The 19,733-nt window shown below is 38.6% G+C and overlaps 1 protein-coding gene across 1 annotated transcript; it reads right to left on the bottom strand.

The window, feature by feature from the left end:
- Window positions 1-1,789: 1,789 nt before the first annotated feature.
- LOC146332677 (SHC-transforming protein 1-like) lies at window positions 1,790-18,267 on the bottom strand. The gene is made up of 14 exons (XM_084723787.1): window positions 17,836-18,267; window positions 17,498-17,576; window positions 16,892-17,412; window positions 13,949-14,019; window positions 10,633-10,693; window positions 10,415-10,534; window positions 10,263-10,316; window positions 7,658-7,709; window positions 6,738-6,864; window positions 5,318-5,513; window positions 4,731-4,803; window positions 2,905-2,995; window positions 2,675-2,822; window positions 1,790-2,572 (listed from the first exon to the last, which is right to left on the bottom strand). Exons 2-14 carry the CDS (start codon window positions 17,547-17,549, stop codon window positions 2,444-2,446), a joined length of 1,695 nt encoding a protein of 564 aa, XP_084579913.1. The 5' UTR covers window positions 17,550-17,576; window positions 17,836-18,267; the 3' UTR covers window positions 1,790-2,443.
- Between the last annotated feature and the right edge of the window lie 1,466 nt (window positions 18,268-19,733).

Genomic DNA, 19,733 nt, shown 5'->3' with positions numbered 1-19,733 from the left:
AGCTTGTAAAAAAAAAAAAAAAAGATTCTGAAGGTCTGCCAACATTCTGGTAATTTCCTCCCGACACCAGTGATTGTGCTTAAACGTTGAGTAAACACCAGAAGATTCGGCCTGAGACACGGAGACGGAGACGGAGGCAGGATGTTCTGCAGGCCAGCAGCTGCTCTCAGCACAGCACGAGGCTCAGCGTGCACGAGTGTGGGAATTTATTATGAAAAATATGTGTATATATGACCAAAATAAAATATTCTGTGAAGTGGTGTCTCACATGTTGACAGGAGCTGGTTGATTTAAAGGGACAGTTCACCCAAAAGTTAAAATACATGTTTTTCCTCTTACCTGTAGTGATCGATCTAGATTGTTTTGCTGTAGCTGTACAAATGTCTTGCATATTTGTCAACCCTCCCAGTTCTCCCAGGAGCCACCTCTTTCTCTTTGCCCTCTCCCAGTTTCCTCCCAGGGCCACAATTCTCCCAATTTATGACAAATTTTGACACCTTTTTTCCACTTTTCGTCATCACAACCTGTACAAAGAGAGTCACTCCTGCCGCCTGTTTTCAGTTCTCCTGCTCGAACATACTGAAATTATTAGCATCATTATTAGTTATATTTATTTATTTTTATTTTCTCTTTTCATTTAAACCCAACTATTTTGCATTGTTTAGTTTGTTAGTTTGTTTTGTGTTAGTTTTTTCCCTGTTGGTCATAATCACTATCATTTCATCCTGTCCTTGCTGTTTGTGTTCTCGTTCAGGGGTATTTGCCAAATAATGAAAATAAATAAATGGTTGAGGAAAAAACAAAACATCAGTGTGTGTTAGCCTCCTCAGCGAGTGAGTGATGGAGAGAGACATGAACTAAAAGAAAGAAGATCCAATTCCTGTTTTTTACAGAAAGTTTTAAAGGAAAGAGCCACATTCTTTCAAAGAGCATTCTAACAAACAAACTCTCAGAAAAACATTTATAAAATATTTATTTTCTGTGTTATTGTAATCCATGTTTTCCAGCTAATAGCCAAAAGATAAGTACTTATTATTTTATTGTTTTCATCCTTTAAAAGCCACCAGAATGTAGGAAACAAGGTCTCTGAAACTCAATTTTTTGGTTTTCAAATCTTCCCTATTTTTGAAGTCTCAAGTTTGGCATATACAGTCTAGTTTAGATCCTGTGGTGTCATGACGATGAGCCTTTCGTCCATGAATAGATGCGCGCTTTCTTCTGCACGTTGACATGGTTGGCAGATGGTAGAAAGAAAATAGTGCCTGCATGAAACTGTTCACACCAAAGTCTGTGGATTATCTTGAGCAACCAGATCATGATTTCTGAAAAGAGACGCTGGACAGACAGCTTCCTCATTCTCTGTCCTGGAGACAAACTGAAAGAGCTTCTGGTTTCATAGACCATATATGATTATTGTCAGGGGTAGAAGTAACTAATTACAAATACTCAGATTGCTACAATTAAGTAGTTTCTTGGGGCACTTGTACTTTTAGGAGTAGATGTTAAAGTCTGTACTTTTGCTCATACTTAAGCATGCATCACACCATGTAATCTACTTAGTTACTTTTGAGTACTGAGTCCAAGTTGAATTAATATAAACACCTTTCATCTGCATTTTAGTAGCCAATCAGGAGATTTGATCACAAATGAAAAATGAAACACTGCAGCAGCACAGTTTTGGAGCTATGATGTCTTATTTATTTATTTATTTATTTATTTATTTATTTATTTATTTATTTATTTATTTATTATTTTTAATTAATTATTATTTCTTCATTAATTTCATCTCTTTTTTTTTACTCCCTAAATTTTTTTTTTCTAAGGCCAAATTGGTAGTTGACTGGGTTGACACCAGGGGTGGATGTGGGATTAAATGTTGTGTATTTGTTTTTGTATGTTATTTGTTAACCATGCTATTAACCATCCCTGGAAAGACCATGTTAACCTCTGACTCTTGCTAGAATTATTTTTCTTACTGTGTTCGGTTTACTATCCTGCTGAAAAGCTTTACTGAGTTCTTCCTTCACAGAGAGAGACAGAGTTCAGTTCAGGATTCTGTATGATGTCTGTCTTCATATTGTGCAATATATATTTAATCTGCAGCCAATCAGTATTATTCTGCATCCTGAGTGCTCGCAATTTCCACGAAAGCACCACAAGCCGAGTGTCATATAGTTCCATTAGAGAGAAGGCAGACATCTCCAAAACTCTGCAACTCACACCAGAACAACCTAAATAGATAAACAGCACTACAGTCCAGGGGAAAAAAACATATTTTTCATTTGGGGGTGAACTGTCCCTTTAACAGTTTCAAGCAGCTGAAAGTGCTGAAGGGTTTCTAATATTTTTTACTCGTGCATATTGAGCCTCAGCTCTAAAAAAACAAACATTGAGAGCTGCTGCTGAAGGCTAATGCATGAGTGTGACAGTCTATAAATGTGTGTTAGTGTCTCTGTAGGACTGGCTGTTTCAGACACAGCTCACTGCTTCCAGACACGATGGGCATCTGGTTCTCCATGTGGAAACGCACCAGGTGACCAACGCTCAGGAACACCTGATCGCGGGTCCGCACCTGGTCACACAAAAACACAGACCACACAGGGTTAAATAACACGACCGGCCGGCGCTCCCCTCTCCTCCTGCAGAGACGTGATGCGCGAAATCACAGCTCTACCTGTCCGTGAGGGTCGACCAGCAGCAGGTGGCGCACGGTGGCTCCCTCCATCCCACTGAGGACATACTGACCAGAGGCGGAGCTGCTCTCTCTGACCAGGAAATCCCCACTGCAGCTGAGGAGGGACTCCGCCTGCTGTCTGCCTAACCTGAGAGCAAGAACACAAAATTACAGGGAGACAAACATCAGCAGACGAGCTGTTTAAATCATCAGAGATGTTTATGACCTACCTGCCGTGGAACCAGCCCTCCTCCTGGATCAGATCCTGGATCTCACAGAGAGGAGTGCACTGATCATCACTGACCTCGGACACGTCTGAGTCTGATGGAGATATAAAACAACACGAGTTGTTAAGTGGCATCTCAGGAGCAGCCATCTATATTTACCACACCTGTGACAACGTGTGTTAAAGTGTTGTGATGCTGCATTTTAATGGAGCAAACTGAGTAAATTATCTGAAGAAAAAAACTTATCTTAATCCAGTTGAGTTTCATGATAATTCTGAATGTTTGAGACACTGGCAGCTTCAGAAAAGAGTCTATCACTCGACTCAGTAGAAAAGTTGGAGTCAGTTGGAAAGTTGGAGCTGCTACCAAACAGGGGATTAAGTGAAAAGTTTTCTGGCGCCACCCTTTCTTCTTCTATTGCACCAATAATGTGAAATACAAATAGCATTTAAAAATTATGGGTTTATGAACTGCTGAAAGATGTAGCAATGAGTTTTACTGAGCCAGATTTTAAATGTGCAGTAAACAAGACTGGAGAAAAACTTTAATATTTTGAACCTTATTTTATGGTAAAATCATTGCTGAAAATGTGTGTATCAAATGTGATATGGCAGGTACATAATATAATTTATTTGTGAATCCCTTAAACATTATTCTATTGAATTTTATAATGCAATCTGCATTATTCCACCACAATCACAAATGACCAAGCTGTTTTTGTCGACTAAAAAAGACGCAAATCAATTGAAATGTGCCAAATTTTCCAAAAGCAATGAACAATACTTATTGTTATTTTAAGATTAAAAAAAATATATTGTGATAAATGAATTTTCATAAATGCTCAACATATCAAATATGGTACAAAAAAGATCATATATCAGTCCCTACATGTTTTTGCGGGCTGTTTTTTTGATGCTGATTATTGCAGCCTGAAATGCTTAAATGATTTCATAGCAGCTTTTCTAAGAAATTGCGATGCATGTTGCAATGTTTTTTAGGAATTTTTTGCAATGACATTGCAAAAATATGTGAACATGTTTTGTATGATTCACTGAAATTGACAGCAACTTTTTCCAGGGAGAACAAAACTCAGCCTGTTCTGAGTGTTCCCAGTAACCTCAACAAAAAAGCTCAGGATACAAAAAATCTGACATTTATTTGTAGATGAAGAAGACTTCCTGAGTGGCATTCCACCAAGAGGCTAAATCTGTTTGGAGCTCAAACTCTGTCAAACAGCATAAATTAATAAAATATAAAAGTGCACAGAGCACTGATAAATCTCAGTAACACTGATAAAAGTGTTCTTTTCAGTACCCATGATAAAATGATAACAATATAAATGCAAAAAAGACAGTGAATAATTAAACAAAACACTGAGTTGGCCCATAGAGACGTATGTGTTTGACGTTTTCACGGGTTGACTGCTATGACTGGTAGAACTCGCAGGAAGCAGCAATGATCAAATTGTGGAAACGGTCAAATTTCTGGAAAAGTTGCGGAGTTTGGACAAAAACGCAAGGTTGTGCAGAATTCATAGGGATTGGTTGGATTTGCATGAATTGTTGCAAATGAAACAACACAACTTCCTGGTGGGACTGATATAGGTAAATTATGTAGAAAATTGTATTTATTTATTTTTATTTCGTCCTACCCCACCTTTCATTTAAATTTCCTTGCACAGACGGGATTAAATTTAAATCTGGTTTTATCATTTCAAATTAACACACACCTTCACACACACGTAGCCACATAGAAACACACAATACTCCAGTTATGCATGCATGCAGACATATTTTAACTTGTGCTGGGTGTGTATTGATGATTTTTACCTGCAGGTGGAGCTGTAGTTTCTTCTGTGATGGAGCAGTTCTCATACAGTGAAACAGACGGAGGCGAACAAACCTGCAACAGCACCAGATGAGTCACACAAGACAGAGATCTTTGCGTGCGTGTGTGTGTGTGTGTGTGTGTGTGTGAGTGCATCCGGGGGTGGGTTGGGTGTGGGTGGTTGTCGCCTAAAGGTTAGAGATGTGTGCTCATGACAGGAAAGTCACTGACTCAATTCCCAGACCAGGATAATGATTCTGGGAAGTGAATTGGAGGTGTCTGTGACTTCCTTATTACCGACCACTGAGGGGCCTTTGAGAAAGACGTTTAAAGCTCAACTGTTTCCGCTCGCCAGCAGATGAAATTATGTTGCGCAGGGCAACTCCGGTGTGTGTGTGAACATTTGTGACCAGCAAACTCATCCTGAAAAACCCATCCTCAACTTAAACTGATGAGGAAGACCATGAGATGTTTTTTTTTTTTTTTTTTTTGGCGGGGAGGGATTTAGTCAAACTTCTATTTCCAAACTCAAAATAGAAATTCAGGCTGAACTGACGACATGATGTTTGCGTTTTGGTGTGACTCTTACCTGCTGTAAGTCAGCATCCTGTTTGTTCTCCCCCCTTGTGACCCGCAGGTCCTCTATTCCTCCAGCAGGTGGCGTCTTTCCTGGGATCATGTTGTAGTAGTCACGATGCCTGCTGACTTCATCCGCCTGCTTGGTCTTTTGGCCTGTTATTGTCTCCTCTGGACTCCATTTGTGACTCAGGAGTCTCACTGATGACCTGCGCACACACAGAGAGTCACACAATGTTCACCTTACTGACTCCACCGTGGAGAAGCTGCGCAACAACATGTTCAGACAAAAACATACAAAGACGGAGACACACACTCAAATCAAAAGCACAGATCCCTTTGAATGTGCAGAATAAAAACTTGAGGATATTAGGTTATTAAAATTGTAGAAAAACATAGTGCTGCACAAATATATGGCTGCAACTGATGATTATTTTCATCACTAATAAACCTGCCAGTTATTGTCTTGACAAATCAATTATTTTGTCTGGAAAATGTCAGATAATAGTAGAAAAATCTTATCACTATTCCTCAAAAGCCTACTTGACATATTCAAACTGCTTATTTTGGTACATTTTCAAAATAACTATAACAATATTAGTAATGCTATAAGTTATTAACAGTTTGTGTAATATAAAATAAAAAATATATTTTAATAGATTTACATTGTAGCTGATGCAAGATGATAAGAATTTCATTAGTAAACTATTTTATTCTTGCACACATAACAGAAACATCTCAAACAATGTCAATTATTGCACTAATAATTAGTAAACATTATTTATTATCATTTCATTGCTTGTTAACACTGAAATAACTAAAGGTTAATGAAGTATACATTTACCATTTATTAATGAAGGCTGTTATAATTAAGACATGGCTTTGTTGAATACTCGATTCTGATTGGTCAGTTACAGCGTTCTAAGGTCTGTTATTTCTGTACAGCAGACTGTTGCTATGAACAACAGACCGTTGTTATGAACAACAGTCTGTTGCTATGGACACAGTTCTGATTAAAGACTCTGGAGGAAAAACAAAATCATTGTTAAACCACTTTAATCATTTAAAATTAACAGTCTGTGTCTGATTATTGATTTTTTTTTTTTTGGTACATAACAAGCAAATGTTTGTCATTTTAGTTTGAGAAATGACTCAAAGGATTACTGATTATCAAAATAGTTCTGTTGATCAACCAGTCGATTAATCAACTAAATTTTCAACTCTACACAATCTCAAAAAATAAGGAATCTTAGAATGAGGCACCCTGGATCAAACTCTAAAACTGTTAATAAATGAACTTTTGGTCATTGCAGGCTGAGGCACTGAAGTCCCGATCAGATGGTTGAAATATGCCGCACATTAAAATAGGGCATGAAACAACTTATTGTGTTGTGTCACATCAATATGGCAGCTATAGTCGACTGAAAGACAACCTGGGATTGGTGGAGAGGAGCGATGGCGTGTGGTTGAGAAGTTGGCGGAAACGAGTCTCGAAGGCCTGACCGATGCTGTTGATGACCTCACCGGCCCGACCCTGAGGACACTCCAGGATGTGACACGCTGACAGAGAAAGAACGAGAAGGATGAGATTTGTTTTTGGTTTTTTTTCCTATCATAATGACAGTAAAAGATGCACTTACAGCAGCGGTTCTCAACCTTTTTTTTTTTCCTTAAGGAACCCCTTCTGAGTAAAGTGACAACCCCGACTATGTGACATATTTAATGGATATGTCAAATTATATTCAGTGCATTACAATAACAGAAGAGAGCAACTGATCAACTGCATAATTAACCAAAATAACAAACACAATAACTACAGGAAGTCTGTATAAAACAAGCAATTTGGATGAATTTTGAGCAGACAGGCCTGTTTCTTGTGAATGTTGCACCAGCGTTGAGTTTTCCTGATATTTTTGAAACCTTTTATACAATTATCTTTCTGCATTATCTATATTTTTTATTTTTCAACAATTATACGTACTTATCAGGCTTTTTTGTGACAAATTCAGCGTTTGTTTCTCCTTGACACCTGGACATTTTTCTATTCGCTCTTTGGCTGTTTTAACTGCAGTTTAGTCTGTGTTCAGGTCTTCACCGTGCTCTTATCCTGGGAGATTTTCTTAAAACATATATCTTCAAATAATAATCTAAACTTTTAAAACAACAATTTAATTATATTATAACATTTCTTCACAGAAATAAATGAAATGCTGAGATACAGGCCCACTGTCTATTATTTACAGACGTTTCTTATCCTCTTCACTTCCTAAAATCAAGAAGGCTAACCGACTCAAAGCTTTGGTGACCTCACAGGGGGCCGAGACCCCCAGGATAAATAAAATGTGCACCTTACCTCTTTGATTGAAAATGTCCTTGGCAACATAAGCGATGTAATCTGCCATGTCCTGTAAAGAAATTGAGAGAAAAAATGTTTTTGTTTTTTTTTAAACACAGCTTAACAGTAGAACAAGTAAATAAGGATCATAAAGTCAGAAAACTAATAAATTATGTGAATTATACAACAGTATGTGTCTTAAGTTTGCCAACATTCGCTCACATTATCCACCATGAGCTACTGGTCACACAGACTAAGTAGCAGCAAATCCCTCTTCTTCCTCGTCTTCTGAAGTGAGCAGTGGTCTGTTTTATTGACTTCAACTTTTCATTTGTACGAGGAAGAATGTATTATTTCTTCTTTAAAAAGTGACATTTTTAAATTCACTTTAGGCTGCCAGCTTCACATCTGGCCGGGGACAACTGATGAAATCTGGCCTTTTGGCTAATTCCTGCATATTTGCAGTAATGTTTATTAACATATTCTGCTTTAGGTCTGCACATGTGATTTTACTGACTGTCTTTTGCTGGTTTTAATTGCTGTTATTGCATTGATTTTTTTTCCCTTCTTTTACCTGTTTTATATGATTGGATTTCATCCACTGTCCTTTAGAAGTTTTATTTATTTGAAAGGATATGTTTTGTATAATCTGCTTGTTATGAAGATGCTGTGCAGCAATGGGTTTGGAAAAGTGTTCTCTATATTTTGGGATTATGATTATATTATTATCATGAGAACATAATAAATCTCTTGACGTCTCTTGCTGTCGTGTAGATCAGTTTATAACCTGAACATCTGGAGGGTTTAAGATCTGTAATCAACCTTTTGATTCAGCACATTTAATCATAAAAAAAAACACAGCAGACATTTTCAGTTCATGGTCATCCGTGTGTACTCTGTTTAATTAATTCACTCGGTATCAGTGGCTTTCTGATACTAACACAAGAGCAGAGTCAGCTGAACGTGTTTCACCATAAAGCCTCGGTGGCAGATTGATTTTAATTCCCTCGCTATCTTCCATGTGTCCAGGCCAACTGAGCCGAGGCTTAGAGCACACGACAAGATCATTTTAGCTAATTAATTAAACAGCCAGCTATAATCCCAGACATAGCTTTGCCTGGGTTGTGTTTCACAGAGAGAAACTACCTTCTTCTTCCTCTCTAATCTTTGTCCTGCGCAAACTCTCAGTATCAAAACTGCAATGAAATATTACAGCATTTCTATTCACTGTTTGTTTGAGCTGAAAAAAGGAGCTCATGGCTGCCAACCAAAAGCATAAAAAAGAGTTTTTTTTTTCCTGTCACACAGGATTTGACCTAGACAGCATAACTGACATGTCCCGCTGGCTGTTCAGACATTAACAGAGCTGCATTGATTTTTCTTTTTACATTCAGGCTGCAGGATTTTTCTTTTTTCAGTCAGGATGAATAACACAGATTCTGTCATATGGAAATAATGTGGGCATGCAGAGGAAGAGGGGGAAAATAGATAAGCGTAATTAGTTTGACACAGACTTGGCGAGGTGTAAAGACGATGAAAGCACATGCCGGCTTTGATGGTTCAATTAAGTCAAACGAGAGGATTTCATGATTTGTTGTTTATAGTAATGTATTACCCTCAGAATTACACTTAGTAATTCAAAAAAAGACGAGAATTTAAACCAAATCTGCCGTATTGATTGTTTTTTTTCATAATTTTCATATTCTGATAAAATATTTATTTATTTACAGTTAAGGTTAATTTTATTTGTGTGATGCAATCAGTGTGTTCAATCAGGTGACTGTTCTCATGTTCCCATAAATAAGATGGTGTTGTGCAGTGTCACTTTAGTCTGATGAAGAGCAGTATCGCTTCAAACATGGACCAAAAAAACTACTTTGGTGCATCAAATGAATGGAATTTGGAAAAAAAAACTACTGGAGCATTAAATGAATGGAAATTGAAAAGGAAAAAACTACTTCAGTGCATAAAATAAGTAGAAATTGGAGAAAAACCTTCTGTAGTGCATAAAATAAATGGAAATTGGAGAAAAAAACTTATGTAGTGAATTAAATAAATGAAAATTGGAGGGAAAAAAACTACTTTGGTGCATCAAAAAAGTAGAAATTAGAGAAAAAAATAAATGGAAATTGGAGAAAAAAACCCTACTTTGGTGCATTAAAAAATGGAAATTGAAAAAACTACTGTGTGCTGTGATGCATTAAACAAATGGAAAGTGGTGTAACCATCCTATCAAATAGTAGACTTATACATAAATTACTCCAGATAACATATTTTTATCACAACCAGATATTTTGTTCAGTCATTTGAATACATGCCTCAGAGGCTGTGAGCTCACGTGTGTTTTTGTACTGCTGGTATCTAGAATCTCTCTTTGAGGCTCCGACCCTATAACCCTGAATCATAAAGGTATTTTCAAGATGTAAGAACATTTTATTAACAGCCTTTATTCTCGTGTTATTCTGAAGTTGGATCAAAAGTGAAATTTGGCTGACCTCACAGCACCAATTAAAAATAAAGAAGGATCTGGAGAACAGATGAGCAAACGGCAGCAAACCAAAGTTTAATTAGATTAAATCAGTTCAAATGTGTTTGTGTGTGTTTGTGTAACTTGTGAACGTACCGGGTCGCCTCCCGAGGCGAATGAGATGGCCTGCATGGGATGATGGGCGATCCTCTGTGGGACAGAAGAGAGAAGGAAAACTTTTGACTCCCTGCCTCGATAATTCACATGTGTGACAGTTATAATGTGATTAAGCGTGTTGAAGCTGCAACCTGCAGGGAGGAGGCAGCGATCAGAGTCACGCTGTCTGTGGAGACGACGAGGACGATCCTGCTGCCAGAAAACTGACGGTTGATTTGACCCAGAACAGCAGAGAGGCCCTTACAGACAGGCTGAGGAGGACAAACACATCACAGTCTAGTTGCTGTATTTCTACGTTGTTTGCACTGGTGTGTGCATCTGTGATTTTGCATGTGGGTGTCTGTTTTACCCTTTTAGTTTTCACTGCTGTCTTGGCTGACGTCTTCTCACACAGTCTGCTGATTGCCTCTCTGCACACACAAACACAAACACACACACAGATTATAAACATGTGCACATACAGACACACACCAAACACAGAGATACCTTTGTAAATATGTGCTCCGGCGTGTTCTGCTAACATGTGACGGGCATGTGAGAATACGAGAGGAAGAAAACAGCATTACAAGATCATCTGAAGAATATCAGTGAAATAAAATAACATTACAAAATAACATTACATTAAAAAGTAGTATTATATGCAGTGGTTGAATGTGAAGTATGTTTACTTAATTACTTAATTACAATTTTGAGATATTGTTATTACTATTTTATTGTATTCTATTTTAAACTACATTTCAGAGGGAAATATGGTGCTTTTTAAACCACTACATTTATTTTAGAGCTATAGTTTTTTGTTACTGAATATTTTTGATGCATTTGATATAAAATGCATAAATTGTTCAACAGTCTATAAAGTAGGTCAATGGTGGAAGAATTCAGAACCTTTACTTTAAAGGATCAGTGTGCAGGATTTGCAAGCTTCTAGCAGAAACTATAGTGGCTGCAAAAGTCATAAAAACACAAAAGTTGTATTGAGAGTTTGGTTCGTCTGTTCTGGGCTACTGCAGAAACAGACCCACGCCTCTGTAGATATAAACAGCTTATTCTAAGGTAACGAAAACAAAACCTTCATCCTTTATTTCAGGTGATCATACACTCATGAAAATATACTTATGAATATCATATTCCACTGCTCCCAGTAGAGAAGTATTGTCAGCAATATATATTTTACATATAAGTATATGTATTATATATTGCTTATTTTTCTTTCATATTTGGTCTTAAATGAAGCACTAACAGGAAAATATGAAAATCCTACATGGTGCCAAATCTGATCTCATCCACCAGAGTATGGATCACGTTTGATCTTAAATTGGTTGCTCCAATAAATCCATACAAGGGCAGCAGACTGAAAAGCTGTGTGCAAACCACAAAGCAACAAGCTGCTGAAGTTTGACAGGTCACGGAGAGAAAATGAAACTGAACGGCAGCAAAAAAACTTTTTTTAACAGACGTGGAGGAGCACATTGCAACATCACTGGAGAGGTTCTGAGAGGTTTCTCTGTCAGCAGGTGCAGCAGATGGAAAACCAGCTGATGAGGTGGATTAGACTGTTTTACCTCTGATCTAAATTGAGAATCCAGAACGGCACACAGGTTTTTAAGAATCTGTCTCACTAATCTAAACATCTTTAAGTGCAAACATTTAAAATGATCAATCATCAATTTAATTTTCAAAAAAACAGTTTTCTTTTGTGTACTGGCTTACGAGTGGTCTGTCTCTTAAATTTTGTTCTTACCTGAGAATAAACAGACAATCCGAAAGTATTGATGAACGCCACAAAAGTTCTGAAATTATTTGCATGCACAATTTGAACGATTCATGCATGAAGCCCCTTTGTCCCTATAACTGTACAATCATTTGAATATTAATACTGATGCATCAATGTGTGTGCAGCATTTTACTGATGTGCTTCAGTTGTACTATTCCCATGTATAGTGAGGGATTTTAGTCCAGTAGTTTCCAGGGGTTGGTCCCCTTCACAAGGTCACAAGCAGTAGGTGATTTGAGAAAGGATGAGGAGAGATGCCGTCCCCCTTGTTAGCAAAATGACCCCCCCACCCCCACCCCCCGTTAACTCAGTCCAGTGCACAAAATTGAAAGAAAGAAACAGGACAAAACTAACAAACAATTGTAGTTTAGGGAGAGAAGGAAAATGACACGGAATAAAATGGAATTGTAGAATTAGAGGGTTAGGGTTAGGGGCAAGAAGTTGTGCTCCCGTTGGTTCTGCTACACAAATTCTCCACAGTCTTTCAAAAGCATACAGTTTTCAGATATCTTGAAAAATAACTCCTTAGAGAGATTAATTTATTGAAGTAAAAAGTGCAGAATTTTCCCTGAAATGTGGTGAAGTAAAACACACTTCCACCCCTGATGAGCTCCACCTCATCAAGCTCCACCATTAAAACGCTGTTTGCACTATACTGCTTCATTAATAGTAACAGTAACAGTATCATAACAACGTAACACTGGCATGAGACATTTTTGCTGCATAATGAGTAGTTTTACTTTTGATACTTCAGTATATTTTGATGATGAAACTTCCACATTCCACTCAGTTGAACATTTCAATGCTTGACTTTTGCTTGTAACAGAGTATCTTTACATAAAGGATCTGAGAGCTTCTCCACTGCTGATTACAGTCTTATGTGCCTTGATTAACTTAATGATACTGAATTTACATTAACCAGAGACGTAAAATAGTGACAATTTGACTAAAGTGGAAAAAAGCAGCTAATGGCTGCATATAGTGGCACTTTTCTAACAACGCTGTACCTATTGGTGTTATTTTACCAATCTTACATTATTGTTTGATGTGTTTTGTGATCATTGATTATTTTCCGCATATTTGAGCTAATTCATTTTTAAATGCTTTGTAATCTCTATGTTTTATGTTCTATGTGGTGCTGCTTTGTTGACCAGCAGACTTGTATATCAGTGAGCCCCACCTTTCCTAGTTAGATCAAGTTATGCATACAAAAGAATGTATATAAAAGGACATAGACTAGACTAAAAACAAAACGTGTAGTGTAAAAAATATCTTGGGTTGGGTCAGGGAGGTCAAAGCACACAAACCCCGACACACATCCCTCTATCTAAGAAGCAAGCCTTGTTTTTTCCAGGAATTGCTTTTCTTCTCCTTGAAAACAAACTGCATGTAACGGATCGAGGTCTCTCTCCCTCTCCTTTCTTAATAAGACTATGAGAGATCATTAGGAGGAAATTCATCTAATTGGATTTTCTGCGCCATCATTCAGCAGCGTTGTTGTGAACAGAGGCTGCTCTGTCCCATCGGCGCTTTTGGCATCCTGCACTAGGATGTCAATATCAAATGATGAGCAGAAAGCTCCGGTTTATGAAACATTATACGTTTAATTTGATTTCCCCCTTTGAAACATTTTTTAAATGAGCCACACATGTCTTGGTTGGAAAATAATATATGATGAGTGAATTCAGGGTAAAGCTGTTTCTTCTTTTCTTTTTCTTCTTCCATGCACATGCAAAACATCAGCTTCTTCATGCATAGTTTTATTATGAGACTGTGTCAGCAGTTACGTGTGTATTCATGCAAATACGTGTGTGTGTCTGTGTATGTATGTGTGTGTGTGTGTGTGTGTGTGTGTGTGTGTGTGTGTGGTGGCGGTGGGAGGATCTCCTACCGTGTGACTTGCATTCTCATGTCAAAGTCGAGGGTTCTCATGGACTGGGTCACCTCCACGCTACCCATGTACTAGAAAAACACAAGAAAACAGCAGTTACTCAAAAACTACAGACAGAGTGCTGGCATAGGCAAAGTTCTGATGCAGTTTTTTAGGGCTTTTATGCCTTTAATTAATAGGACAGCTGAAGGTACGACAGGAAAAAGGGGAGAGAGAGTGGGGGAATGACTTGCAGCAAGAAACCCCGGCCGCTGCTCTACCAAGTGAGCCACCAAACCACCCTGTTTTCATCCAGTTTCTACTCAGTTGAAAGATAAATCAGCCTGCGACATAAATAACAGGAAAAGAATGCTACATTTAAAGCAACAGTGTATAGGATTTAGTGGCATCTAGTGGTGATCTAGCAGATTGCAAACACCTCATTTAATTCTCCCCTTCTAAGCATGTAAGAGAACCTACAGCTGCTTTATATTTGATCTTTTTTGCAGCAAAAATAGCAGGGTGAACGCAGCCGTGAGCAATCAAACTGTCTAAAGTTTCATTCCATTGAGCATAGCAGAGCCTTTCATATGAACCAACATGCACAACAGCAGCACGCTGACTCTGTTCGACCTCACCATCATCGGTAACACCTGTGTGTAAACCACTGTTTCATGTCAAAATGGCTGCCGTAAACTATCGCCATGCAGATGACAGCCAACTCTATATCTGTGTGCCCAAAGAGCTTAACAATCTAAATAAATTGCTTGGAGAATTATAAGTACTGCAGATTCAAAGTTTTAAATAATATATAGTCACATCTTAAGCTACCTAATGTTAGCAAAACACTAACTAACTAACTGGCTAGCTAATCTACATAAATTGTTATCTAGATAGTCAGGTAGTATTTTGTTCCGTAGCAAAACTCCAGCTCAACTACATCGATCATAAGTTAGCTAGCTGCATCTAGCCAATGTTAGCAAAGCACTGGTTAACTAGCTAATCAGCTAATCAATCATTAGGTTGTTACTATGTAGCTTTTACAGATCCCCCAGCAACAACTTTTAACCATCTTCAAAATGTAGTTTTCTTTTCAATATGGACGAGCCTAGCACATAACCAGTAGAGGAAACAGGAAAGGAGAAATTTCGAACAGGTACCAAGTTTGCTCAACTGTTATTGGAGCACAGACCAAAAGGGGGACGGACTTAGGAAGGGTTCATCGTAATTATTGACCAAAACTGTGGGATACCCTTTCTGTAGTTATCTTCTGCACTTCAGAGGTAGTTTTTAACATCCTGACCTGTATTTGATTGTCAAAATATGAAGCCGTGCGTCCTGATAACATTTATGCCATGTGCTCAGATACTCTTACACCAGCCCCTCCTCTATTGGCCGTGAGCTTCAGCAGAGTAGATCCTATAGGCTAGAGGCAGGGTGAGTAAGTCCATTGATGGAGACCAGACTTAAATCAATAGGTGAGTGTGTATGAGTGGGTGGGTGGTGTGAGTGGATGGGGGTGTAAAGTATGTGTGTATGTGCTTATTTATAGAGGACAATCAGACAGTCCGTTCTCGTTTCCATCAGTGGTCAGCTCACAGGCCCTGCTCCCAGTCACCCATGCGGACACACCTCCGGTTCTAGGACAGCATGGGCTCTGCTGATACCGGATGCATTCACATACATGCAGTCGCACGCACGCACGCACACACTCATAGAGAAGCAGAGCAGATCCAGAGAGGAGCAGAGAGCCAGGATGAGTCACTACTGCCTACACAGGAAGCTCTATCTGAGAGGGAGGGGGTGAATGTACTAAAGTGAGTGTGATGGTGTGGATAGAGCACAGTGAGACAGAGCGTGTGTGTGTGTGTGTGTGTGTCCCGTGCTCACATGTGTGTGTTTGCACCGGGAATTAAAGATAGAATAAGTACGATTTATCAGTTGCTGTTTGTAAATGCACCACAAAGATTGTTGATTGCTGAGTCTCATTCTCAGGACGTCACATACTGACGTTCTGGGTTGGTAAAACGTCCTGAGCACAGAAAAATTATGAGAAAATAAGAAGATACAGCTACACACTTCTGGGATTAGGTTTATATGAGACTATGCATAATTTTTTTGTGTTAAATCCAGCATAGTTTGCTTTTAAAACTGCGTACGATTTTAGGAAAATTGTCAAAAGTTAAAATATGCAAAATTAGTTCATTAGGTATGCACCCGAATCCAAATACATTATTCGGATAAATGCAAAAAAATGTGGTGAAATAGATATTTCTTCTACTCAAAGTTCCTAATTTTTACTTGGAAAAAATCAACTCCATAATGGTGGTGAGCTTAAAACAGTTCATGAAACGTATTTTAGTTAGAATATTAATTAGAATGATAATTAATTACATAAGGGATAATGTACAGTGAGCATGTCAGTATTCAGGATGATTGAAGAACCCTTCTCGTCGGGGTCCTGCATCACCCTGACGGGGTTTATTTCATATTAATGACCTGCTCACTGTACTTATTACATAGTTACTTACCAATAACAATCAATAATTTGACATAAAATATTCCTCTAATTAATTTATTAATTTTCCTGATTTTAAAATGCTTTTATTTATTGCTCTATGAGTCTTGGATCAGGACTGTGTCCATAGCAACGGTCTGTTATTCATAGCAACAGCTAGCTATACAGAAATAACAGGCCAAGTATTTACAAAAGCCATGTAATAAATGCTAATATTAAATCATTGTGATGCTTTGAAGGTACAACAATTGTATTCCCAATCAATATTAGGTTAAAAAATAAACAGTTGACTGACTTAATGTGACTTCTGGTATAAGACACGCCCACTTTTGGTCTTCTATCCAAAAACAGAGACAGAGACAGATAATTTTGTTGGTTGAACAGATACAGATGTTGCACCTCTAGCGTTCATGCACTGTTACTGGTTATCGTGTGGCGGCAGGTACCTTGATGTGATGGTGAACCACTCTGTTTGCTGTCCGCACCACTGCACAGTCGTCTGCTGCAGAGGACGTCTTCAAACAGCACAGACAGTCTCTGTTGGGACAGCTGGGGGTCCAGGGGAGACTGGCCATGCGATGCAGGGTGATGGGTCTTTTTATGCAGCTCAGAGCTGAGTGAGTTCGGTTTGGGCCAGTCGAGAGGGGAGGTTGGCTACAAAACCTTTGATTAGGGCCCGAGCCCCACTCTGTTTGGGACGAGGGTCTGTCAGCGGTTCTGTCCCCGGCTGTCTGCCCCCTGAGGCCCCGCAGGGAAATAGGACTTTGCAGTCGGATGTTGGCCACACGGGGGATGAAGTCCCTCAGGGTGGAGGGCCCCTGCTGTGTAGGTGACCCCGGATCCAGCTGGGCAAAATCAGAGTCCAAGCAAAGTTCCCTCTTCAGGGGCAGCATTCTTTGGGGCCGGTCCTCCAGAGACGTCAGCGAATCGTTGCGCAGACGACTGTATTTACTGCGCTTCAGCATGCCTGTAGAAGATCGAAGAGAAAGTGTTACAATCAGATATTCAGCACAGTGATTTTCTTTATCTCTGTAACAAAAGTGATGAGCTACCTGGTAAGAGTCCTGTCTGTGATTTGAACTTCAGTAAGGTTTGCTCTCTCATAATCAGGGAACTGGTCAAAGGAGAACACTGGGAGAAAGTAAAAAAAAAAAAAAAAAAGGAAAAACTGCTAGAAATTAGATGAACAGCCACAATTGTTAAACACAGAGAGGCTTGACTTGATCAAGCAGATTTAACTTGACAAAGCAGATTTGACTTGAGTCAGTATAAAAAAGAAAAGACATGAAATGCATTAAGTTGATCATGCTGGTTGAATTGCGTCTGGCGTCCCGTGTCCTCAGATCATTAGATGGGATTCCTTCTGCACGTTACAGAGGATTCAACTCACCGGTGTGGGACTGGGGATGTCCTGTGGAGTCTAAAGTCCAGTCTGCTCCGCTCTAGTCATGCTGAGTACAGTCCCATCCTACTGACACACTGACTTTCACAGTCAGTCTCCAGGCTTCACCTCCACATCAACTTTCCTCCCCTTTCTTTCTGAGGCAGCAGAACTGTGCAGCTTTTATGAATGAACTTTCTCTCCTGTTTTTTTTTTTTTTTTTATGAATGAAAGGCTCTGGCTCACTTCCTCTGTGTCTCTGTGACGGTGCATGCAGATGAATGTGTGAATGGAGCTGAGGAGAGATTGACAGACGGCCCCTAAGGCTTTCTCCCCCTCCCTCACCCATAAACTACCATCCAATCACAGGCGGGTAGGGTGACTCATGCTGTACACACACACACACACACACACACACACACACACACACTTGTACACTGAAGCAGAGCCAATACAGTACAGGAGTGCTCCATTCTCTTGTCCAACATCAGTTGCACCCCAGAGATGCCGTCAAAGTGTGTTATTAATACATTATTAGCCTGGTTTTCCCATTTTCATTTCTGAAAATTAGGGTTCTAATTGTACAAATAGCTTGGCTTGATTTACACAGTAAAATACATTCTATAGTGTGCCTAATGCATGTAAATGACCTGCATGAGCACACAAGCGGAAGAGGATTTAACTGAGAAATTTGCATTTCTGTTTGATTCCAATCAGAACAATATGACAGGCGCCGAGTAAAAGACTGTTTTGCATTCTGTAGTTATTCCTCATTAAAAGATGATTATCTAACAACAGCAAAAAGCAGGCAAAGTGTAGGAGTACTCCTATATGTAGGCCGGGAGTAAAAGGTAAATTTATGAAATTTAAGAGTAAGGAACTATTTTTCCTTCAAAACAGATTAATTCATTATAGATGACTTGACAACTGCAGAGTGTCTGTGACAAGAAAAGACTAGACTAGTCACCAGCTCTGAGTGCATAAATAATGTGCAGCAGAGCTTTGTCCCTTCCTAGTGGTGGTTCAGTAAAACTGCAATTAACAATAATTTCAATCACTGATTATTTCACATTAACTGTCATCGAACCAAAATATTTATCATGCTACAGATCCAAGGATGAACAACCATCATAGCACAACATTAATTTATCTTTTCTTAAAACATTACCAGTTATACCATTGATAAAAAAAAAAAATCTGGTTATTATTTTAGAACAGTTGCTGTTAATTTGCATGTAAAATGAAAATAGATAGAGCACATGAGGAAATCTGTGTCCGTCTCCTTTGAAGTGACTGGCAGATTGTTCCTGCCCTCTTGATAATGTGTGATACTTTAAATTAAGACCCATGGCAAACTGGGCTGAACAATTTGCAATAATAAATAAGTGAATAAATAAAAATTAAAATAAAATAAAATAAAATAAAAAATCATACTGCAATTATTTTAACAGATGTTGCCCTTGTGATGTGAGCCACAATTTTAGTGTGAATTAAGACTGAACAGGTGATTAAATGTTTATCAAAATCCAGTCAAAAGGGGCATTTTCAGTAAATTTTCAACTTACTGGGAGCTAAATATTAGTTAATGGTAACATGCGTGCTAAAATGTGATTTTAAAGGAGCTTTTGGTAACTCCACCACTCTGTCTCTGCCTTTCCTGTCACGTCTTCAGCTGTCCAATAAATTAAATTACCTTAATTAAATATAACTTTTAAGTCCTTCCTTTCCCACTTTTCAGCTACTTTTCAGCTGTTTCCACTCATTTATACTTTCAAGCCAGAAACTCTTTTCAACCCCTATGATGTTCCACATCTTTGATACATTATGTGGTTTATTCAACTTTTAAATCCCTTTCATACTAATCAGACCCTTTCCTACTGTTCCAACTCTTCTTTCTCCTTCATCTA

Source organism: Lutjanus erythropterus, chromosome 1 (genome assembly GCF_056507025.1).
Source record: "Lutjanus erythropterus isolate fLutEry1 chromosome 1, fLutEry1.hap2, whole genome shotgun sequence".
NCBI classification, from domain to species: domain Eukaryota; kingdom Metazoa; phylum Chordata; class Actinopteri; order Lutjaniformes; family Lutjanidae; genus Lutjanus; species Lutjanus erythropterus.
The sequence above is the reverse complement of the archived record's forward strand: the minus strand, read 5'-3'. Positions and strand labels throughout refer to the sequence as shown.

Coding starts and splice junctions, on each gene's coding strand:
- LOC146332677 (XM_084723787.1), bottom strand. CDS start 17,549: ATGAGAGAGCAAACCTTACTGAAGTTCAAATCACAGACAGGACTCTTA. Junction 10,694..13,948: donor ATGAGAATGCAAGTCACACG/GTAGGAGATCCT, acceptor TTGTGTGTGCAG/AGAGGCAATCAGCAGACTGT. Junction 10,535..10,632: donor CAGCAGTGAAAACTAAAAGG/GTAAAACAGACA, acceptor TGTCCTCCTCAG/CCTGTCTGTAAGGGCCTCTC.